At 56.0% G+C, this 21,424-nt stretch overlaps 1 protein-coding gene across 3 annotated transcripts; it reads left to right on the top strand.

Moving 5' to 3' along the window:
• Window positions 1-5,434: 5,434 nt before the first annotated feature.
• Window positions 5,435-21,230, top strand: ROBO3 (roundabout guidance receptor 3). 3 transcript variants are annotated; one of them, XM_035009210.1, is made up of 28 exons: window positions 5,435-5,594; window positions 8,713-9,039; window positions 9,358-9,515; window positions 9,920-10,040; window positions 10,146-10,284; window positions 10,584-10,711; window positions 10,995-11,119; window positions 12,597-12,768; window positions 13,085-13,293; window positions 13,515-13,596; window positions 13,902-14,067; window positions 14,256-14,422; window positions 14,937-15,058; window positions 15,250-15,475; window positions 15,690-15,811; window positions 16,055-16,226; window positions 16,377-16,562; window positions 17,348-17,371; window positions 17,452-17,494; window positions 17,696-17,835; window positions 18,154-18,348; window positions 18,505-18,643; window positions 18,791-19,003; window positions 19,399-19,526; window positions 19,660-19,767; window positions 19,976-20,143; window positions 20,644-20,822; window positions 21,137-21,230. In XM_035009210.1, the coding sequence occupies exons 1-28, from the start codon at window positions 5,435-5,437 to the stop codon at window positions 21,146-21,148; spliced, it is 4,131 nt and encodes a 1,376-aa protein (XP_034865101.1). In that variant the 3' UTR covers window positions 21,149-21,230. The 3 variants fall into 3 exon arrangements, with proteins under 3 accessions (XP_034865101.1, XP_034865102.1, XP_034865104.1); XM_035009211.1 differs by lacking the exons at window positions 5,435-5,594; window positions 8,713-9,039; window positions 9,358-9,515; ... (11 more) ...; window positions 15,690-15,811; window positions 16,055-16,226 and having other exon boundaries at window positions 16,480-16,562; window positions 17,209-17,371; XM_035009213.1 differs by lacking the exons at window positions 5,435-5,594; window positions 8,713-9,039; window positions 9,358-9,515; ... (13 more) ...; window positions 16,377-16,562; window positions 18,154-18,348 and having other exon boundaries at window positions 16,689-17,371.
• The last annotated feature ends 194 nt before the right edge of the window (window positions 21,231-21,424 follow it).

Below are 21,424 nucleotides of genomic sequence, written 5' to 3' on the forward strand. Positions count from 1 at the left end.
GAGAGAGCGAGAGCAGGAACACAAGCAGCGGGAGTGGGAGAGGGAGAGCAGGCTTCCCGCCGAGGAGGGAACCCGATGTGGGACTCGATCCCAGGACCCTGGGATCATGACCTGAGCCGAAGGCAGACGCTTAACGACTGAGCCACCCAGGCGCCCCTAAATAAATAAAATCTTAAAAACAAAAGAATGGTGGGGACTTTGACTATTCATCTCATACTCTCTTATTCTGCTTGGGTATTTTTGCTTGTGTATGTATTATGCCTATAATAACAAAACTATTTTCAAAACCAGCAAAATGGGGCGCCTAGGAGAGCACCAGGAATAATAGAGGGGGAAGCAGGGAAGAACAACAGGAAAAGAAAGCATATTGGGTTGAATTGTATCTCCCCAAATTCGTATCCCCCGGGAACTTCAGAATGTGACCTTATTTGGAAATAGGATCTTTGGAGAGAGAATTAGTTTAAGAAGAGATCACACTGTATTGGTGTAGACCTTAACCCAGTGACTGCTGTCCTTATATATATATAAGACGCACACACACATACAGGCATACAGGGAAGAACGCCATGTGAGGACGGAGGCAGGGATTGGAATGATGGATGGGTAAGCCAAGCAATGCCAAGGACTGCCAGCACCCACCAGAGTCTGGAAGAGGCAAGGAAGGATTTCCCGTAAAGCCTTACGACAGCACATAGCCCTGCTGACACATTGGCTTCAGACTTCTAGCCTCCAGCACTGGGAGAGAATAAATTTCTGCTCTGTGAGGCCAACTAGTTTGTCGTACTTTGTAACAGTGGCCCTGGGAAATGAATATAAGGAGGGAAGGGGGGAGGCAGAGAAGCTGGTGAGCTCTGAGGGGGCAGTTGTGAGGACTAACTAGTTCATCAGATGTATTCACAAAACCAGTCTTTATGGAGTGCTTGCTCTGTACCAAGTTTTATAAAAGGGACCCAGGAAAGCTCTTTCTCCTCTAGCCCTCATTCCGTCTGTACTGGGGTCTGGATATTTCTGCCCAGTTGCCTCCAGATTTCAAGACTTGATGGAGTGTGTTGCAAAGTGTCCTTTGCAAAGCAGGCTCCTCCACTGGAACCCTGTGGGGCAAGGGGTACTCTTGGGCAGGGGGCCCTGGCTTATTATCTCAGCAGCTACAGGGGTTGAGCCAGCAATCCCTGGCTCCTGCGGGGGGCAGGCTCCTGCTGTCTGCTTTCCAGCCGGGTGTCTGCTCTTTGCTCTCTGATCTCCCCTCCCGTTTGGCCCTCTGGCCCCTGCTGGCTGGGTCACTGCCCCCTGGCATCATCACTCTGAAGCCAGCAACCCTGCTGGGTCATTCACAGGCATAGCCTAGTGGGGGTGAGGGACAGATGTTAGTTCCTTGCCCCTCCACCCCCAAAACACACACATATGCTCAATGTGTACCAGTGCCCTGGGAAGGGGTCCAGGCAGAGAGAGTAATGGGAAGCTCCAGGCTCTAGGGGGATGTAAATGGGTTGGGCGGTGTGTGTGGGGGGGGGGGCGGGGGTGTGTGCGTGTGCATGCACTGGGAAGACAGACAGTGGCAGTAATCAGTGTGAGATGGGGGGTTGTCCTCAGACTGCCCTCCTGGGCAATTACATGTCAGCAGCTTCATCCACCACCAGCTGGCTTGCAGGCTTGGGACCACCAAGAAGCCTCCCATACAGTCCCCAGCTTGGTCCCTGAAAATTCCCTGCCACATTCTCTGGCCTATGTGCTGGCACTAGGCCAAGGAAGTTGGCCTGGGGTAACTATTCTCTCCCTCAACACACACACACACACACACACACACACACACACACACTTCTTTCCCCTAGATGCCATAACCCTAGCAGAACAAACTTTCCCCATTCTCCTTGCCTGGGGCTACTCTCTCTTCTTTCTGCCAACTTCCAAACCCCCTTTTCTCTTCCTTACCCTTTTTAAAGTGCAGACTGTATTATTGATAAGACTCTGGAAAAGAAGTAGTCTCCTGAGGCAGTAGAAGAGAGAGGCCCTGAACTCTGATTCTTTCTTCAGTCCAAGGTGGAAACTTATAAATCAATTGAATGGACCCCCACACAAGGGCTCCCCAATTTCACTGCACACATTCAGAGTGTTTTAGGTGCTACAGGAGCACCTACAGTCTACAGGTAAGGAAATGGAGGTAGATGCAGGGAGTTACTTACTCTGTCTATGCAAGAGGGAGAAGCCGGAGTTGTGTTGGTATTCTGTGGGAGGGGAGGCGTGGCTAGTGAGGAGACAAATAGGAAGAAAACTCCTTCTAGAATGGCCTGGGAACAGCCCAGAGAGAAGCTGGACTTGACAAGGTGCAGGGCCAGTTTCCAGACTGCCCATCTGACTTTAAGATAAAGGAAGGGAAAGAGAGGGCTGAGGAAAGAACTGGAAGGTGTGACCCCTGGTGGGCCTTCTCCGTCTTCTCTCTGTCTCACCGTCTCCTAGACCCAGGGCTCTAGGAACACCAGGGCAGGGGAAGGGAACTTGAGAGGTGTTTATTCTCCAGTATCCCCAGTTGAGTACTCACCCTCTTTTGGCATTAGGTCTGAGTTTGTTTAAAGGGAGAGTATTCTAGAGATACAGAGAAGTACCAAGAAGGAAAGCACAGAGAGAAACAAGAAGAAAGGTGGGAATAGGAAAAAGAACATCCCAAGAAGAGGCGAGGTGTAGAGGAGGAACAGGAGATTCAGGCCAGGAGAGTCCCAGAAAGGAGAGTGGTCCCACTATTTGTCCAGCCTCCAAACCAGGATGACAAGGATTAGGAAGCAGCCTTGCCCATGAGCTGAATTGCAGCCTCCGCTCAGGGAACCCTGAGCAAATATGCCCTGATCCCCGAATAAAGGGCCAATTAACTGAGCCGTCTCCGGGAACAAATCCGCTAACAGGGTGACAAGCCCCTAGACGCTGGCAGGCCCTGTGTTTGCTGAGAGGCCAACCGGGAGCAAATCGTGGGATTAGAATGGGGCAGGAGCTACATGGTGGGACGCAGTTTCCTTCTGCCGCAGCCCTCCGAGCCCCACAGCAGGGCCAGGTGCCAGGACCCCGGATTTCTGTCCTGGCTTAGCCTCTGGTGTGATGGAAGCTGGGTGACCCCAGTCAGCAGGAGGCAGAGCACAGGGCCCCAGAACCAGAAATCTGAAGCATCAGAGCAGAGAAAGTAGTATAATTTCTCCGTATCAGATGAGGAAATTGAAGTCCAGAACGGTGATGTCTTCCAACTGGCAAATATGGGATTGGAATGCACTTCTGGATGGGTCATTCCTGAACGGATTGATTTCTGGTGAGGGAAACCTATCCCGTCCTTAACGGTCTCTTACCTGAGTGCTGCCTGGCCCTGGAACAAGGGACAGTGTGAAATCCCATCTTTTAGTATGCTGGTGCATTAGAGAGAATGTGTCGCTAGCCCCTCTCTCGTCTGTTAACCCCGACTCATCTCAGCCTCAAGGTCGGCTCGGATTTAAGCTGTCTGTGGGGCGCCTGACCCCAAGTTCAGCAGGGGCAGACGAGGTGCTGAAAGAACAGCTCCCAGGGCGCTGCCTTCCTCCGGCGGTCTCTGCACCCCAAGCCCCTAACACTTTTGCTTCCGGCTTTGCGAAGTCCGTCCAGCGCAGAGCTGATGCGAGAGGGTGGGTGTGGAGGGCGAGTAGGGAGACACCTAAACACGTTAGTTTTTTTTTTTAATTTTTTTATTCTTATATTATCCCCATATATTGCATCATTAGTTTTAGATGTAGTGTTCCATGATTCATTGTTTGTGCATAACACCCAGTGCTCCATGCAGAATGTGCCCTCCTCAATACCTATCACCAGGCTAACCCATCCTCCCACCCCCCTCCCCTCTAGAACCCTCAGTTTGTTTTTCAGAGTCCATCGTCTCTCATGGTTCGTCTAAACATGTTAGTTTTTAGATCAAGGGGATGGCGTGTGGATTGAGGGTGGAGTTCTGGGACAAGCCTCCCACCCTTTGACAAAGTGTCTGCCTGACACTTCAACTCCTGAATGTGCTTACTGTGGGCTCTATGACCCTGTAGCATCCACCTTTCTGGATCTCGACCTATTCACCTAGCCCCTCCCGGGTCAGAGGCAGCCACCCCACGAAGGTGATCTCATCATACAGAGCCTGATGACTGGGCTAGAACCCCACCACTCAGCCATCAACACGGCCTCACCCCAGATAGGTAGGCCCAGGTCCCTCTCTCCCCTTGACACCTCAACGCTATTTCCAGGAAAGTGAGCGAGTGAGTGTGTGTGCACACGCGCGAGTGGACGGGTAGGTGGATGGCGGGGGACTAGGAGATCTTCAGGTAAAAAGAACTGCAGAAAACTCAGAAACAGGCTGGATGGAGAAGAGGGGGTCATGGTTTCTCCCCACTGCTCCCCTTTGGAAGGAAAACCTTTATGGGGTTTGAACGGATTTGCACGAGTTTTGCATCAAGCCCTTCTCTTCTCTTGCGCTTGCCTTTACAGAAACAATATTGCTCTCTTTGTCTTTTCCTGGACTATCTGCCTGCAGGCTCCTCAAGAAGGTAACAATTTAATAAATCATGTCAGAGCACGGTACTGCAGAAGTATGCAAATAGATGCCAGAGGTATGCATATGGATGCTAAATGCCTGTTTCCCAGGGCCTGTCCCCTCCAGTTTTATCCGTGCTGAATCTCCTGCCGTTACTACTAGATTAGAGGGTCTGGAGCAGGACTCTGGGTCAAGACGCAGCACCTTGTCCCATGGTCTCTCGGCTGCAAAATGAGCGACTGCGGGTAAAGGGGTGGACCCGCCGTGCAATTATTCCCCACCCACTCCACACCACCCCAGCCTCCAGCACTTCGCAGCTAAGCGCCGGGACTTGGGAGGAAATGGAAACCAGGGCTTTGAGAGCTAGAGGAGCGTTCTTGGTCTTAGCCTAAGGGCGGGTAAAAGAGAGATGGGATTCCTGCTTTAAAGGCAGTCAAAAGGGCAGAGTCCGACAGAGCCTCCTCCCTCATCCTGGCTGCTTTGAGAAAGGAGGGGAACTCTCCTGCGGCGTCCAGTATCCCGACCCGGGACGCGGGGCGCGGGGCGGGGACTCCAACTCGCGCGCTACGCGACTCTAGTCTCTGGCCCTGCTAGTGGCCATCGGGGTGGGGATGGGGGGGGGGGTGGAGGGAGGCGGATTAATCCCTTAATTACGCCGTGATCGGCGTGGCACCTGCTTTCCTCCCGCCCAGCTCCCGGGGGACCCCGGCACTGGGGGGTGGAGAGAAGGACGAGGGAAGGAGGAGGGCACGCGGAGGCACGCACCGTACCCAGGCGCGCCGGCAGGAGAGCGGCACCGTGGCTGGGGCAGCGGGCAGAGGCTGCGGAGGGGCTTACGGCTCCCGGCCCGCGGGTCTCAGACCCAGGGGCTGGGCCCCGAGCCCCCCGCCCCGGTCCCAACTGGGTCGCGCCATGCTGCGCTACCTGCTCAAAACACTGCTGCAGATGAACTTGTTCGCGGACTCCCTGGCGGGGGACATCTCCAACTCCAGCGACCTGCTCTTCGGCTTCAACTCCTCGGAGGCGGCGCTCAACCACAGCCTGCTGCCCCCCGGCGATCCTTCTTTCAACGGTAAGACCCTGCCCAGTGAGGACGTCGGATCAAGGGATGGGGTAAGGTGGGAGGGCGGCGTGGAGGGGGAGGCCAACGCGCTCCTGCCTCAAGATCTGGGACTAAGCGGAGCCTCCCAAGCGCCTGGCGGGAGGGGTGGGTGGGAACCGAGGGGTAATTTGGGGCTTGGAGCACCTGAGTCGGGGTATCGGCGGAAGATCCAGGGCTTGGGAGGAGATGACTGTTAAGTCCGTTGCTCTCCATCTGCCCACCCGACCCCAGCGGCCACCCCAAGTGAGGAGAACCGTGGCTGGTGATGGGCAAGTACCGAGCTAAGAGAGGCCGGGACCCACGGCAGGGAGGGCAGAAGAGGGCACGCCGTCGCCGGCGGGCCTGGGCCAAGCCGCGCCACCTGGTGACCCACCCAGCTAGCAGGTTTTTCTTCGGGACCCTAAGTTTTCCAAGAACTCACTTAGGACTTGGGTGAGGAAGCTAAAATGTTGAAGCTAAAAAAGTGTTTGCTACAGAGGGCGACAGAAGCGGAGAGCGGTTTAGGGAACTTAGAAGTTTGCCCCTCAAGGTGGAACTCACAGCCGGCCCACCCGGCAGGACTGCGGCGGGCGGGCTGCGCGGGCGGCGAGGTCGTTACCGCTAATTACGGTGATTAATAAATCACGGAGACAGCGCGCTCTCCCCTAGCGCTGCGGGGAGGCGGCCAGAGCGGAGTCTGGGGAGAGGCCCGATCGCGCCCCCTGCCGGCCCCGTCGGGAAGTCCGCTTTCCCGGACACCTTTGCCCAGGATTTCCCCTCTGGTTCCTCCACAGTCCCCATCCCTTGACATCCACCCACTCGAATCTAGGGGCAGCACGGTCCTAGAAACTCGAAGATGACGAAAAAGCAGACCTGGGCAGTGTGCATGTGTTTGTGTGGGGGGTACTCCAGATGCTGAGGGAGGAGCCCCAGAGCTTCATTAGCATGATCATTAGCTATTCATTAGCTGCTGTCGGGAGCATCTCCTGAGACCGGGAATGACAGGGAAGAAATTCCAGGGAAAGGGCGCCGGCAGCTGTGTCTACAGGAATTAGGGGGAAAGGGCCGCCCAGAAGGGTGTGGTATGTACGAGGGAGCAGGGACGAAGAAGGTGGGAAATGAGCTGGAATTGTCCAAATTCCTGGCCCCCCTTCAGTTTCCCAGGAGGTTCAGGATAGAAGAACCCTTCTCACAGAGGGCGCAGACACACCCCTGTACTCCGCAGCGTTCTAACAGTGTTGTCACCATACGGTGTCTCATCTACACTTGAAGATGTAAGGAGGTCTGTAGGGAAGTTACTGATGGCCACATTTTGCAACTAAGGAAACAAATTCAGAGAAGCTGAAAAGTACTCCAGTGGTCACAAAAGCAACACAAAGCTTAGTGATAACAAACCTATTTCCATTACACCCTAAGGTTATGCGATGGGGCAGAAAGGAATATTGGGGCCTGATAGAATCTGATAAGGTCCAGTGGGCTAGGGAGGAAGAGCCCCTAAGTAATCAGAGAATTACCATATTTATTGAGCCTTCCCCCAAGTGCTTTACATATATAATGGTCTTATGACAGCCTTATCACTGCTCCCATATTTCAAACAACTGAGACTCAGAGAAGCTCCATAATTTGCCCAAGTTCGTAGAGCTAGGAAGTGTCAAATCTGAGATCCCAGCCCTACTTGGTTCCAGGACAATCCCTGAGCTCTTAGTTGCTCTACCATGGCATGGGGCTCTGCCTAAACTGGGACTGGGATGGGATGCCAGAGAAGAGATGGCTGAGAAGCAGAGATTTCCATTTGGAAGGAAGGAAATCGAGAAAATTACTCCCTTCCCTAAGTGGGAGGGAAACTGATCTTGTCCTAGCCAGTTAAATAAACTCTCCCCAGGACAATGTCAGCATGGGGCGACCCTTTCCAGCTTTGTCTCCATAGGAACTTCTAAGAGTAGGGGTGGGGACATGAAGCCCAATCCCACACCGAGGCTGGGAGCTAAAAGTCCCCGTGGATTTTGGAACTGAGTGGGAGGGGGCGCTGGCGGGGGAAGGGTAGTCCTGGTTAGTTGAGGACACCAAATTAGATGAGGCAGCAGCGGTGCCTACTGGCCGCCACCGGGTTACAAATCCACTTTTGACAAAGTTGGGAGTGTCTGGCCTAATGGGCTTCAGGATCCTGGATCCCAAAGCAACTGCAGAAGATGAAGCCAGCAGGAGTCTGTAGGCCAAGTGAGAGGCAGGAACAGAAAATGCAGGTGAACCGGATGAAACAAAGGAAGGAGAGGAATCCCCTTCCTAGTTAGCATTCTTAGCCTTTCTCCGCTACATCAACCTGGAGAAGAATCTGTTGAAAACTCTGCACCTCTTAGAAAAGGAATGTTATTCACATTTCACTACCATTTTCATTCAATTCCCATGACTTCACAGGTTCCTCCAAGCATGATTGCCTGGGGAGTCAGTAAGAAGGGCACCTAGTTGGCTCAGTTGGCAGAGCATGCAACTCTTGATCTCTGGGTCATGAGTTCGAGTCCACAATTGAACACAGAGTTTACTTAATAAAAATAAAAAATAAAAAAGACAATGAAGGGCTCTATGTCCATTCATGGACTCCAGGTTAAGAACCTCTCCTAGTCCCAGACTCCAGTCAGATCACTCTCGTTTTACCTGTTCTAAGACACTCTAGGCTGGCCCACGTTCTCCATTTTTCGGGCCCACCACCATGCAGAGGCCAAGGACCACGTGTTGGCTCTGGTGCACCCCTTCAGGGAGCAAGGACAATCTGCAAACCAGCCGGTGTGGGACATTGAATACCCGTGGACTAGAGGGGTGGTCTACTTGCCCAGACAAGGCCCAGTCACTCTCCACTTAACCTTGGCCAGAGAGAAGGCTGGTGTCTTTAGGCAGCCTAGAAAGCCGGCCTAGGAGTTTGTGTCCTGATTCCTCTACTGATATGCCCATCTGTAGGCATATCCTTTCCAGCCGAGGAACGTGGGGGTGTCTGCCCAGAGGACCCCTACAGGGGGAAGGGGGACAGCGTGGGCAGACAGCGTTGTTTTTCTCTCTGGATCCTGTCCCCTAATTTCCCGGTGGAAATGCTCTGTGCCAACGCCCCTGCCCTCAGCATCCAGGGTGGAGCCGGAGGACGCGATGCCGCGCATCGTGGAGCAGCCGCCAGATCTGCTGGTCTCCCGAGGCGAGCCGGCCACGCTGCCCTGCCGCGCCGAGGGCCGGCCGCGGCCTAACATCGAGTGGTACAAGAATGGGGCGCGAGTGGCCACTGCGCGCGAGGATCCGCGCGCGCACCGCCTGCTGCTGCCCAGCGGCGCCCTCTTCTTCCCGCGCATCGTGCACGGGCGCCGCGCGCGTCCCGACGAGGGTGTCTACACTTGCGTGGCGCGCAACTACCTGGGGGCAGCGGCTAGTAGAAATGCGTCGCTGGAAGTGGCAGGTGAGAGTCGCATTGTCCTCTGGTTGCTTCCAACCAGAGGCGGGAGGGCACCAGGTAAGCCGATCCAGAACCAGCCCCAGTCTCAGCCCCTTCAGCATCTTCTTTTGGGACTGTGACCTTTGGTGTCTAACGTCCACGCCCTGGCCAGAGGAGGAAGTGGGCCTGGTATCTTTGCACCTGGGGAGGAGTGCAGGTCTGTGGTGATACACCCCTCTCCAAAACACTTCCCTTGTGTCCTAACCCAGTTATTCATCTGTTCCCCTGGTCACTCACTCTCCTTCTCTCTTTGTCTCTGTCCCTGTCTATCTCTCTCTCCAGTCCTCCGTGATGATTTTCGGCAGTCCCCTGGAAACGTGGTGGTGGCAGTGGGGGAGCCAGCGGTAATGGAATGCGTGCCCCCCCGTGGCCACCCAGAGCCTTCCGTGTCCTGGAAGAAGGACAGTGCAAAACTCAAGGAGGAGGAGGGAAGGATTACGGTGAGGCGTGGTGCCATGGCTGGGGATCTGACGCGGGGGGGCGGGGGGGGGTGGGCAGGACAAGGCCATCATGGTGGGCGGGGCCATAAGGTAGGGGGCTGAGCATGGAGAGTCAGCTATTAAGTGAGGGATAAGTTAAGGATGGATAGGATGGAATTGGAATAAAATAGGTGGGGAGTAAGATGCCCCAGGAATTCATGGGAGGTAGGTTGGGCTGTGGGAGCAAGCACAGAGCTGAGCCCCCCACCCCCCCACTCCCTTGGGCAGATCATTTAAGGATTCCTTATCTGATAAGTGTGTCAACTTTCTTCACTGGTCTTCATTGGCTTACTGGGAGGATCAAATAAATAAATAAATATGCTTTGATGGCTACAAAGACCAAAGTTACCATTATTACTCTGCAGATTCGTGGAGGGAAGCTGATGATGTCACATACACTCAAGAGTGATGCAGGGATGTATGTGTGTGTGGCCTCCAACATGGCAGGAGAACGGGAGAGTGGGGCAGCTGAACTTGTGGTACTGGGTAGGCACAGGGAGTTTGGGGGTTACGGGGGTTACAGGGGTGTGCAGCCTGGGTAGTAAGAAGCTTTGTAGATCCCCTGACGATTCACTCACTCTGGCTCCATAGAGCGACCCTCATTCCTGCGTAGACCAGTGAATCAGGTGGTCCTGGCAGATGCCCCTGTGGATTTCGCATGTGAGGTGCAAGGGGATCCCCCACCCCGTCTACGCTGGCGCAAGGAGGATGGGGAACTGCCCACAGGCAGGTGAGAATCCCCCTCCTCCTGCCTGTAAGGAGACTCAACCAGCTCAAGAGCATACCCTGCCCTAGAAAACTGGAAGGCAGACACCATCTCACTTGACGACACAGAGAAATCTGTCTCCCAGAGCCTGTGGCCCCTGCCCTATCTAGTCCCATCTCATTTTATGGGTCCGTGGATTCCAGCTTCGGTCCCTGTTGGGGCCTACCTTGTCTTTATGTACCTGATTCTGGTGTCTGCCTTGGGGGAGAGAGAAGGGGTCAGTAGCTGTGGCCAACCCAGCCTGGGGGTGGGGAGTGGAGCAGGTATGAGATCCGGAGTGACCACAGCCTTTGGATTGGGCGTGTGAGTGCCGACGACGAGGGGACCTACACCTGTGTGGCTGAGAACAGCGTGGGCCGCGCTGAAGCTTCTGGCTCCCTCAGTGTTCACGGTGAGGGCCCACCTGGGACTGCCAGAAGCAGGGACGAGATGAGGGAACGTGGAGGACGGGGTGAAGAGGAGAACGAGGGAGAAAGGACTGGGTGGGAGATATGGGTAGGCCACTTGAGAGTTTTTAGAAGGAGAGAAAGGAGGAGAAAGCTGAGCAGGCTTGAAACAAGAGTTGGCTATCTGCTCCTACTTAAGCCAGGCTTGGGCTTCTCTCTCTCCTGTTCCCTCAGTCTCCCTTCTGAGTGCCCTGACTCCCTGTTCCTTTATCCCCTCCCCCTTCCCAGTCCCACCCCAGCTGGTGACCCAGCCCCAGGACCAGATGGCAGCTCCTGGAGAGAGTGTGGCTTTCCAATGTGAGACCAAAGGAAACCCCCCACCTGCCATCTTCTGGCAAAAGGAGGGAAGTCAAGTAGGTGGCCAGCTCTGTGGGACTTCCCACAAGCTTCTCCTCTGGGTCTTAGCCTCCCTCCTTGTACATTCTGCAGACTTCGCTCTGTGGTCCCGTTTTACCTTTGGTCCTCCCAGAAACCCTTGCAGGTTATTTGGGAGGCTTAAATAAGATAATGAATATAAAAGGCCTGGAACGTATTGAACACTTCAAAAAGAAATGATGTTAATAATGCTTAGGTGGGAAGAAACAGTCCTGTATGGTAATTCCCTGGGGAATCCTTCTATTTTATTTTATTTTATTATTTTTTAAAAAAACTGGAAGGATCGCTTCCAGATTTTTGATAATTTTTTTTAAGATTTTATTTATTTATTTGATGGAGAGAGACACAGCGAGAGAGGGAACACAAGCAGGGGCAGAGGGAGAGGGAGAAGCAGGCTCCCCGCGGAACAGGGAGCCCGATGTGGGACTAGATCCCAGAACCCTGGGATCATGACCTGAGCCGAAGGCAGTCGCTTAACCAACTGAGCCACCCAGGCGCCCAGAATCCTTCTATTTTAGGCAAGGCTGTCCTGAAGATGTGGCAAATCTAGTCGGTGCCTCCTCTCCCAGACACCTGGGGCCTGGGCTTTAATAAGCTGCTCTGGAAAGTGTACTGTTCCTAAGCTGCTCAGGGTACAGCACGACTCGCTCATCTACTTACAAGGGGCTTCCACCAGGGGGCGCTCACAGTCACCCACCTTGGCAAACTGATTGCTCAATTGAGAACCAGAAGGAACATTCACTGAAGTTACACAACATGAGTACCAACCACTAGGGGAAGGGTGGGAATTTTGCTACTAGGAAACAGGGGCAGTATAATAAAATAAGTCTGACTAATCCCACCCCAGTGGAAAACCAGTTCTCCCACTACCTCATTTCCAAATCCACAGCCACAATTTTCCAACATCTTCTCTAGCATCTGGGATTGCTGTATTTTAACTAGATTCTTAAATGAATAGAAATGCTGATGGTAGTAGAGGGTAGTAGGTATCCATCAGGGGATCAACCATGTGCCATTTACCTGTGACCCTAACCTCTTTCCCTACCTTCCGTGTATCTACGTAACATAGAGCCAGAAAAAAGGGGAAGATATTTAACCTTTATCACATAATGTGTTAAAAGATTCTCACGATTACTCATTTAATGCTCGTAACTATCCCCTAAGAGTCAAATTTGGGGAAATGTGGGCTCAGGAAGGTTAAAGAGCTTGCTCAGAGTTTCCTAACTTGTAAGTCACAAAGCTGGGAAGTTCACCCCAAAATCATCTAATAAAATTTCCACATTTTTGTGAGTAGATCTCACTGGTTGGCCCAAGGTCATATAACTAGCTGGTGGGGACAGAGTTGGAGTTAGAACCTTAGGAATTCTCTGAATTCTGGGGTTGATGGGAATAGGGATCTTTCTCTCTGTCAGCTGCCTGCTCATTCCCTACCCTGGTTCTTTGCTCTGTCCCCAGGTTCTGCTTTTCCCCAGTCAGCCATTTCAGCCCAAGGGGCGCTTCTCAGTCTCTCCCAGAGGCCAGCTCAACATAACTGATGTGCAGAGCGGGGATGCTGGTTACTACGTGTGTCAGGCTGTTAGTGTGGCCGGCAGCATCCTGGCCAAGGCCCTGTTGGAGGTAAAAAGAGGTAGGTGCTCATGCAGATAGGCCTGGACTTATGGCCTGAAAGGAAGTAATGGCTTAAAGATACCTGTTTTTCTTGGATTCTATATAATATGTCTGCAAGGGGAGGGGCGTGTTCCTGAGACATGGCCTTGAAGTTTGGAAATCAGCCACAGCAACCACGAATAGGTGGCTGGTCCCAGGCAGAGACTACAGATGGTTATCGAAGCCCCTCCAGTCTCCAGGGGGAGGACAAGTGAAGGAGCAGAGAAGGAAGACAAGGGGCTGGTGGCCTGAACCCAGGATCCTCTCCTGAGGTGCCCAAGTTCTTCCTCTCTCAGCCTCCTCCTTGGATGGGCTGCCTCCCATCATCCTCCAGGGACCAGCCAATCAGACGCTGGCACTTGGCTCCTCTGTATGGCTGCCATGCAGAGTGACTGGGAACCCTCAACCTAGCGTCCAATGGAAGAAGGATGGGCAGTGGCTGCAGGGGGATGACCTCCAGCTCAGCCTCATGGCCAACGGTACCCTGTACATCGCCAGTGTGCAGGTGAGTCTCCCCCCTGGGACTCGAGTAACTGAGAACGGCCACACGGTCCACGTGCCCACCTCTCGTAAGTACCCGCTGGGACTAGCTCCAGTTCTACTCCTCTGCTCTCTGAGACCACCGAAAGTGGACCACGCCTTCCCCAGCCTCTGAACACCCACCTCCACCCCCTCACCCTACCTTGCTCCATCCCCAGTTTGCCAGCCCTCTATCTTCTCCTACAGGAGATGGACATGGGTTTCTACAGCTGTGTGGCCAAGAGTTCCACAGGGGAGGCCACATGGAGTAGCTGGCTTAGGACGCGGGGTGAGTTTTGCCTCTGTCCCCTTGCTTTGCCAACACCTCCATCCAAACCTGCTTCGAAAGTAGTCAGTACCTCCCCGAGCCCCAGCACTGATTAAACTTCCAAATGTCACGGCCACGGTGGTGGGGAGGAGAAGGACGGAAGTGGTGCCCTTGGGAGGCAGATGTGAGTAGGGGTTAGTTCACTCCGTCCCCCTCTCCACTGTCGCCCCTATCACAGCTCCTTAGCGTCTCTGGGAAGGGGGCAGGTTACATGGGAGGCCGTCCTTTTCCCATTCTTCTACTTAAAGATTATCTCCTCACTGCAGAAGATTGGGGAGGATCACCAGAGCCGCCTACAGAACCCAGTAGCCCTCCAGGGCCTCCCTCTCAGCCAGTGGTCACTGAGATCACCAAGAACAGCATTACTCTGACCTGGAAACCCAACCCGCAGGCGGGGGCCACAGTCACCTCTTATGTGATAGAGGCCTTCAGGTATGGAGAAAGTTTTACATGCAAACCTGGAAAGTCAAAAGAAGGGGATCTTATGTCCTCAGGGTCTTTGCTATGGTGCGGAGAGTTCTGCCAGTTCCCTCTCCCAAGGGGAGGAGAATGGACGAGAGGGAGTAGACAAGTGGGGGGTGCCTGGCTCAGACAACTCTGTCACCCCATTCCCGTTGCAGTCAAACAGTTGGTAACACCTGGCGGACAGTGGCAGATGGCGTGCGGCTGGAGACACACATGGTCAGTGGTCTGCAGCCCGGCACCACCTATCTGTTCCTGGTGCGCGCTGTGGGAGCCTGGGGCCTCAGTGAGCCCAGCCCCGTCTCTGAGCCTGTGCGCACCCAGGGTGAGTAAGGTCAGAGTCCCTAGCTCGGTGATATGACACGAAACACTGCAGAGTGCCCCCCTCCAAACTAGGGCAGCATAGCAGCTCTTTTCTGCTGTGCCCAGCCTCTCCTGGTAGCCCGGTCTGGAAGAGGTCACGCCTCCCTCTCGTGGAGGGGACAAGAGAAGAGGGGAGAGAGGGAAATCCAGTCATCTTGGTAGCCCCTCACTTCTGAGCCTTTTACCCACAGATAATGTAGCTTATTAGGACTAGAAGGGACCTTGGAGGGTTCATCTTCATGTTAGAGATAAGGAACTGAGGTCTCTAAAGTGCAGAGAGTAGATTCCTATTAGCTGGACACCCAGGCCCACCTCTGGAAGCTCTTCCCCTGACAGCCTCCTCCTGATCCTGGGGTGTGTTCTGGAGTACTAAGTAGTGCAGTCTGTGGGAGCAGCACAAGGTAGGATACAGGCACACTTTCAGTCTGACTCCTTGTCCCTGGTGGCCCCGGCTGAGTGGGCTCTTTGGTCAATAGACAGCAACCCATCCAGGCCAGTGGAGGACCCCTGGAGAGGCCAGCGGGGGCTGGCTGAAGTGGCTGTGCGCATGCAGGAGCCCATAGTCCTTGGGCCCCGGAGCTTGCAGGTGTCCTGGACTGTGAGTGTGGCATAGGGATGCGGTTAAGGGCAGGGATGATGACGGGGGCCATAGGGACCTCCAGGAATGGGTACGGGAGAGTGGGAGGTGAGTGGCTGGGGAAGACCGGGTGATTGGAGGTGGGGCAGAGACCGGAGGACTTGTGTGGTCCCTGGCTCTCCTTCTGGTATGCTTTGTCCTGTCTCCTACAGGTAGATGGCCCAGTCCAGCTGGTGCAAGGTTTCCGGGTGTCTTGGAGGGTAGCAGGTCCTGATGGGGGAAGCTGGACAGTACTGGACCTACAGTCCCCAAGCCAGCAAAGTACTGTGCTAAGAGGACTCCCGCCAGGGACCCAAATTCAGATCAAGGTGCAAGCCCAAGGCCAGGAGGGGCTGGGGGCTGAAAGTCCCTTCGTGACCAGGAGCATTCCTGAGGAAGGTAAGGAGGTGGTGCACAGAGCCCATGAATGAACAACAGGAAAGAGGGAGTGGGGGAAGATAGAAGTTTGCAGGGGAAGAGCAAGGGGAGTTATGGGAAGAAGGGATACCTGTTATCTCAGTTCCCAAGATGATACCTGGGAGGGGGAAGGTTGGGGCAGGAGGGGTAGCTGGCAATGACTGTCTTTCTCACCATGCTCCTCTCGGGGGCCCAGCCCCCAGTGGTCCCCCCCAGGGAGTGACAGTGGCCTTGGGGGGTGAAGGCAACAACAGTGTCACGGTGTCCTGGGAACCTCCGCTCCCTTCCCAGCAAAATGGGGTCATCAAGGAATACCAGGTACAGGGTTTAAGAAGGGACTGGGTGGCGGGGGGAGCTAGGGGCTAGGATTAGGGAGGAGGGAACCTAGAATGACCTCAGGGCTGGAGATGAGGTTGGGGGAGAGGAGAGAGGTTTCAGAGTGTTTCCCTCCGGGCTGAATGATCCCTGGCTAAGCCCCCTCTACTGTTCAGAGCTTCGAGTTTCCACGTGAGGCCAGGATCCCATTTCAGACTCTCTAAACCCGGGTCTCGGCCTCCCCAGATCTGGTGCCTGGGCAATGAGAGCCGCTTCCACCTCAACCGGTCCGCGGCAGGCTGGGCACGCTCCGCGGTGCTCCGGGGACTGCTGCCCGGTCTTCTCTACCGGACCCAGGTCGCGGCGGCCACCAGCGCTGGAGTGGGCGTGGCCAGTGTCCCGGTGTCGGTGCAGCTGCGTGAGTCCGGAGGCGGGGTGGGCGGGCGGGGCTGGGGAATTGGAGGGGGTGGGTCCTGGAGTGGGGGTGCCTACGGGGTCAGGGATGGCCCCTCTTCCTCGCTGCCGGGTTTCCAGGCCCCTGGTCCCCTCACCTCTCTGACCCCCACAGCTTCCCCGCCGCCATCGGAGCCTGGGCTCGAGGTGGGCCCGGGGCTGGCGGAGCGGCTGGCGAGGGTGCTGCGGGAGCCGGCCTTCCTCGCGGGCAGTGGCGCCGCCTGCGGGGCGCTGCTGCTCGGGCTCTGCGCCGTCCTCTACCGGCGCCGGAGGCAGCGCAAGGAGCTCAGCCACTACACGGGTGAGCGGGGCCTGAGGGGCGGCGCGGCTGACCGGCGCACTTGGGCCTTGGGGAGACGGAAGGGAGGGCCTCGGAGTGGGCGGAGCCTGGAGATCCCGCCCCTCGGGGAGGGAGGCGGGCCGGACGGAGAGCGGGACGGGAGGGCCTCACCGCTCGGAGGGTGGGGGCGGGGTCAGAAGGGAGGGGTGGTGCCCCCCAACTCCCCCACTCCCCCACCTCCCTGCCCGAGCATCGCTCCTTCAAGAGGGACGCGCGGTGGGCACCGTCGGGCAGGGAGCGGACGGGACTGGGGGCAACTGGCGGGGCCCGGAGGGGCGGGACCTGAGTCTGGGGAGACGGGTAAAATCTTCCCCTAAGATGCCTCGAGGGGAGAGCGGGCTTAGTCAGTTTCAGTATAGAAGGGGCAATTCCGGAGGGGGCGGGGCCTGGCAGGAGGGGGCGTGGTGAGGATCCGGGGCGTTAACTTGTGAGGCGGGGTCTGGGTGGAAAGGCGGGGCCCGCTGAAAAGAGCCGACTAGATTTCTGCTACTCCCTGGTGAGGGGCGTGTCTGGAGAGATTCTGAGGTCTCTTAGATCAGGGGTTCCCAACCTTGGCTACACATGGGGAACTTTTAGAAAAATACTGATGCTTGAGTCCCACTCCTAGAAATTCTGATGAAATCGGTCCAGGGTACGGGCTGAGTGGTGCAATTGGGACCGCGGCCAAGAAGGGGACAAGAATGTGGGTATTTCTGACCCTTTCTCCATTTACCCTCTTCTTTCTCCCATGGATTCCTTTTTGGAAGCCTCCTTTGCCTACACACCTGCAGGTAAGCTCTCTCTGCTCCAGTGGGGTTCAGACCCCAAGTATGGGCCCTTCTCTCACTCAGTCTCCCCTTCATCTTCCCAGTGTCCTTCCCACACTCAGAGGGCCTCTCTGGAGCCAGTTCCAGGTAATCCTCTTAATCTATCTCCCAAGGATAATCCCCCCCATCAAGAGACCATTCTCCTTCCTCCCCAGGCCTCGCTGCCACTGACTGTCTCCCACCTGCCACCCCCAAATTCACCATTACTGTCCTACAATTCCTGTTTACCCTTAAATTCGCTGGCCTGTTCAGGCTCTGGGTCCCCAGCGTTCACGTGCTTTCCCTCAGGCCACCCATGGGCCTTGGCCCCGCCCCCTACCCTTGGCTAGCAGACTCGTGGCCCCACCCATCTCGAAGCCCCTCAGCCCAGGAGCCCAGGGGGAGCTGCTGCCCCAGCAATCCTGACCCAGACGACAGATATTACAATGGTGAGGAGTTCTAATTCCCTCAGGGGCACACCTGGCCCCCAACACCCTTCTCTCCTCTCCACCTCCGGGGGCAAACTGAAGGGAGCCGAGGATTGTCAGTCTTCCTGAGGTTGGTCAGTCCTTGGGGAGGATATGAGTTGGGGGAGCTTCTCTCATGCCTAACCTTTACCCTGGTTTGGGAAGTAAGGTTTGGGTGGGGGAAGAAGTTGATCCGGTGGGATCTCCTTTTGCCCTCCATTCTCCTGTTGTCCGCTATTTCTCTGTCTCTGCTCCCTGCCCCTTGCCTCCCCCCCTGGCCTCCCTCTTTCTCCTCCTCAGAAGCAGGGATCTCCCTGTACCTGGCTCAGACCGCCCGGGGCACTGCCGCCCCTACAGAGGGTCCTGTCTACAGCACCATTGACCCAGCTGGGGAGGAGCTGCAGACCTTCCATGGGGGTTTCCCCCCAAATCCCTCAGGGGATCCAGGCACCTGGAGCCAGTATGCTCCTCCAGAATGGAGCCAGGGGGACAGTGGTATGACTTAGTCCCTAACACCCCCATTTTAGCTCTGAGCAGAGTATCCCCAAAGAATATCCTCTACCCTTCCCCTCTGGGGCCCAGCCCAGCACTTGCTTCTGACATTTCTCATCTGCCTCTTATCTCCGTGTGTCCCCGTCCCACCCTTCTCAGGAGCCAGGGGAGGCAAAGTAAAGCTTCTGGGAAAACCTGTTCAGATGCCCTCTCTCAACTGGCCAGAAGCCCTGCCCCCACCTCCCCCTTCCTGTGAACTGAGCTGCCTAGAGGGGCCGGAGGAGGACCTGGAGGGCGGGTAAGGATGTGCCCTGTTGCAGATGCCCTAAACAGATGGGACTAGTAGCGGGAGGGCAGAGGTGCTGGGAGAGGAGGGGAGAGGGCAACCAGAAGGCTAAGTGGAAGCTGCTCAGTCATGGCTACTCTCCTTCCTCTTTGTCCCCAGCTCCGAGCCAGAAGAGTGGTGCCCACCAATGCCTGAGAGGAGCCATCTGGCTGAGCCCAGCTCCAGGGGAGGCTGCTTGGTCCCTCCATCCCAAGGGGAAGCCCCCTCTCCCACATCTTCCTATGGACAGCAGTCCACAGCCACTCTTACCCCCTCACCTCCTGACCCTCCCCACCCCCCCACTGACATTCCCCATCTCCACCAGATGCCCAGGTAGGGAGGTATATAGTGCCTTGCACATTATAGGCCCTGGGTGCATATCTATTCTGCGGATGGTTGGATGGATGGATGGATGGATGGATGGATGGATGGATGGATCTGGGGTACAGAAGGTCTCATGATCGTGTCAGAGTGGAAGTGTGATTCCGGAAGGAACGTGATGGCGGACAAGGTCTCTCACTCTCTTCAGACTGTTTCTCCATTGGAGTGGCTCTACAAGCTTCTCGGGGCATTTCAAAAACATGGCTCTCCTCATACTTCACTAGCCTGGGAGCCCTTGGGGGACAGCCTGTGCCTTATTCATCAGAGTACCTAGCACGGGGCCTGGCACATAGTGGGCACTTAGAGTTTCTTGAGTGAACACACGCTGAGGCCTCATGTCATTGCAGGAGGGTGCCCCTTGGGCCAAGTTCCCCTCTCAGTGTGTCCCAGCCCACTCTGAGTAGCCACGAAGGGAGGCCTGCTGGCCCGGGTGCTGGCCCCAGCCCTGTCCCCAGTGCTGCCGGCAGTGCCCCCGGTGAGTCTGCAGAACGCTCAGCATGCCCCTACCTCCCCATACCGCCCCCCCAGCCTTGTTTCCTCTTCACCCTCGAGCCCCTTGCCTGATCCTCTCTCTTACCCACTCTTCTCCCCGTCTGCTGATGGGACAGGGAGAACCTGGCAGGTGCCTGGGGAGATGGCTCCTCCACTTCAAGGGCCCCGCGCCCGAATCCGGAAACCCAAGGCTGTTCCCTACCGTCGGGAGCACAGTCCTGGCGGTGAGGGTGCCCTGGGCCATGAGAGATGGTGACAGTGGGGGGAATAGGCAGGAAACCAAGGGTGAGCTCTGGGGGCTGGAGAAGGGAGCAGGTGAACCCAAATCTTGGGCCGTTCAGTCACAGCCTCCTGGTGCCGGGGAGTAGGATCGGGAGAAAGATCGGGATCAGGAGGGGTGGGAGACTCTGCTGAAAACAGGTCTCTCCCCAGACTTGCCCCCACCACCCTTGCCGCCACCAGAGGAAGAGACGAGCTGGGCCTTAGGGCTGAGAGCAGTAGGCAGCATGTCCTCCTTGGAACGGGAGCGGGAACGCGGTGGGGAGAGGAGAATGGTGCAGGCTGGGCCCCTGGGGGCCCAGCGGGGTCCCCACCTGGATGGTAAGGAGGGCCAGGGCAGGCCAGAGGCTCACTGCCACACAAGAAGGTGGCACTGGAGGCTGATAGTATAGTATAGACCGTGCCATCGAAGGACTCTGAAGTTTTCAACCCAGCTCACATCTCCCCCTCAGTTGGGTTCATGCATTTGATCCAAACCTACACTTGTCTCTGTAGCTTTCTCTGGGAAAAATCCCCTGAAGTTCCCCAGTTGTAGAATTTCCCAGGACTGAAGCCCAGATGAGAGAAGAGTGGGGCTGGGTGTTCTGTCTCTCCTTTCCCAGGGCTCTTTCTGTCTGGGAGTTCCCGGTGGGTTTCGGAGCACCTGTTATGTCAAGGCCATGTGCTGGGTCATTCTGTTTTCCCTCAGCCCCCAGGATGGCCCAAGCCCCGTGCCTGCCCTCAACTCTTCCTCTAAAGCTGGGATTGAGGCCGAGGTGGCCCACTGGGCAAACGGTGACGTTCTGTTCTCTGCCTGGTTGCCCTTCTCTGTTGTGCTGCAGAGGAGACCTTGCCCCCCTACAGCCGACCAAGCTTCCTATCCCGGAGCCAGGCCACCAGCACCTGCTCCACAGCGGGCAGCAACTCTTCCAGAGGCTCCAGCAGCTCTCGAGGCTCCCGGGGCCCTGCAAGGAGCCGGAGCCGGAGCCAGAGCCAAAGGCCAGGACAGAAACGTGGAGAGGTGGGGGCTAGGGCATGCAAACAAGGGGAGTAGAAGGCTAGGAGGGCTGAGCCAAGGAACGCTGAAAACAGGAGGGAGAGAAGGGCTTTCTGAGCTCTGAGCAAAAGGAGGGGACCCAGGGAGTGAGGGGGGAGGGAGGAATCCTGGAGAACAGGTGACAAAGGGTGAAGACAAGGTCACACATAGAGGAGCCTGGGCTCCCCAGAGGAGAGTGGGTTCAGGAGAAGGGCTGAGGAAGAGAAGAGGCATGGCGCCTCCTATGGCCTGCTTGCCCCGGCCTGGGACCTTGCAAACCAGCCTCTTTCTCTCTCTAGGAACCAAGATGACCCTTGAGGAGGATATCAGGAATTCCATGGGGAAGGGCTTGTCCTGGGGCTGGGAGCTCTGGATGGGAACCCCTCCTCCTGGTTAATGGGGGTGAGCAGAGAGGAGCAGGGGAGGGGGCTGGTCTCATCCCTCCTGGCAGTGACGCTCAGAAGCCAGAGAGCGAGCTCTTCCCTTTCTATCTCTTTCCACCTGAACCTCATTTGTAAAAGAGACAATAAAAAGAGTCTGATGGGTGCCTGGGTGGCTCAGTCGTTAAGCGTCTGCCTTCGGCTCAG

This window comes from Mirounga leonina, unplaced genomic scaffold, assembly GCF_011800145.1.
Source record: "Mirounga leonina isolate KUSES-001 unplaced genomic scaffold, KU_Mleo_1.0 Mir_153, whole genome shotgun sequence".
NCBI lineage: Eukaryota > Metazoa > Chordata > Mammalia > Carnivora > Phocidae > Mirounga > Mirounga leonina.

Coding starts and splice junctions, on each gene's coding strand:
- ROBO3 (XM_035009210.1), top strand. CDS start 5,435: ATGCTGCGCTACCTGCTCAAAACACTGCTGCAGATGAACTTGTTCGCG. Junction 9,516..9,919: donor AGGAGGAGGGAAGGATTACG/GTGAGGCGTGGT, acceptor ATTACTCTGCAG/ATTCGTGGAGGGAAGCTGAT. Junction 12,769..13,084: donor CCTGTTGGAGGTAAAAAGAG/GTAGGTGCTCAT, acceptor TTCCTCTCTCAG/CCTCCTCCTTGGATGGGCTG.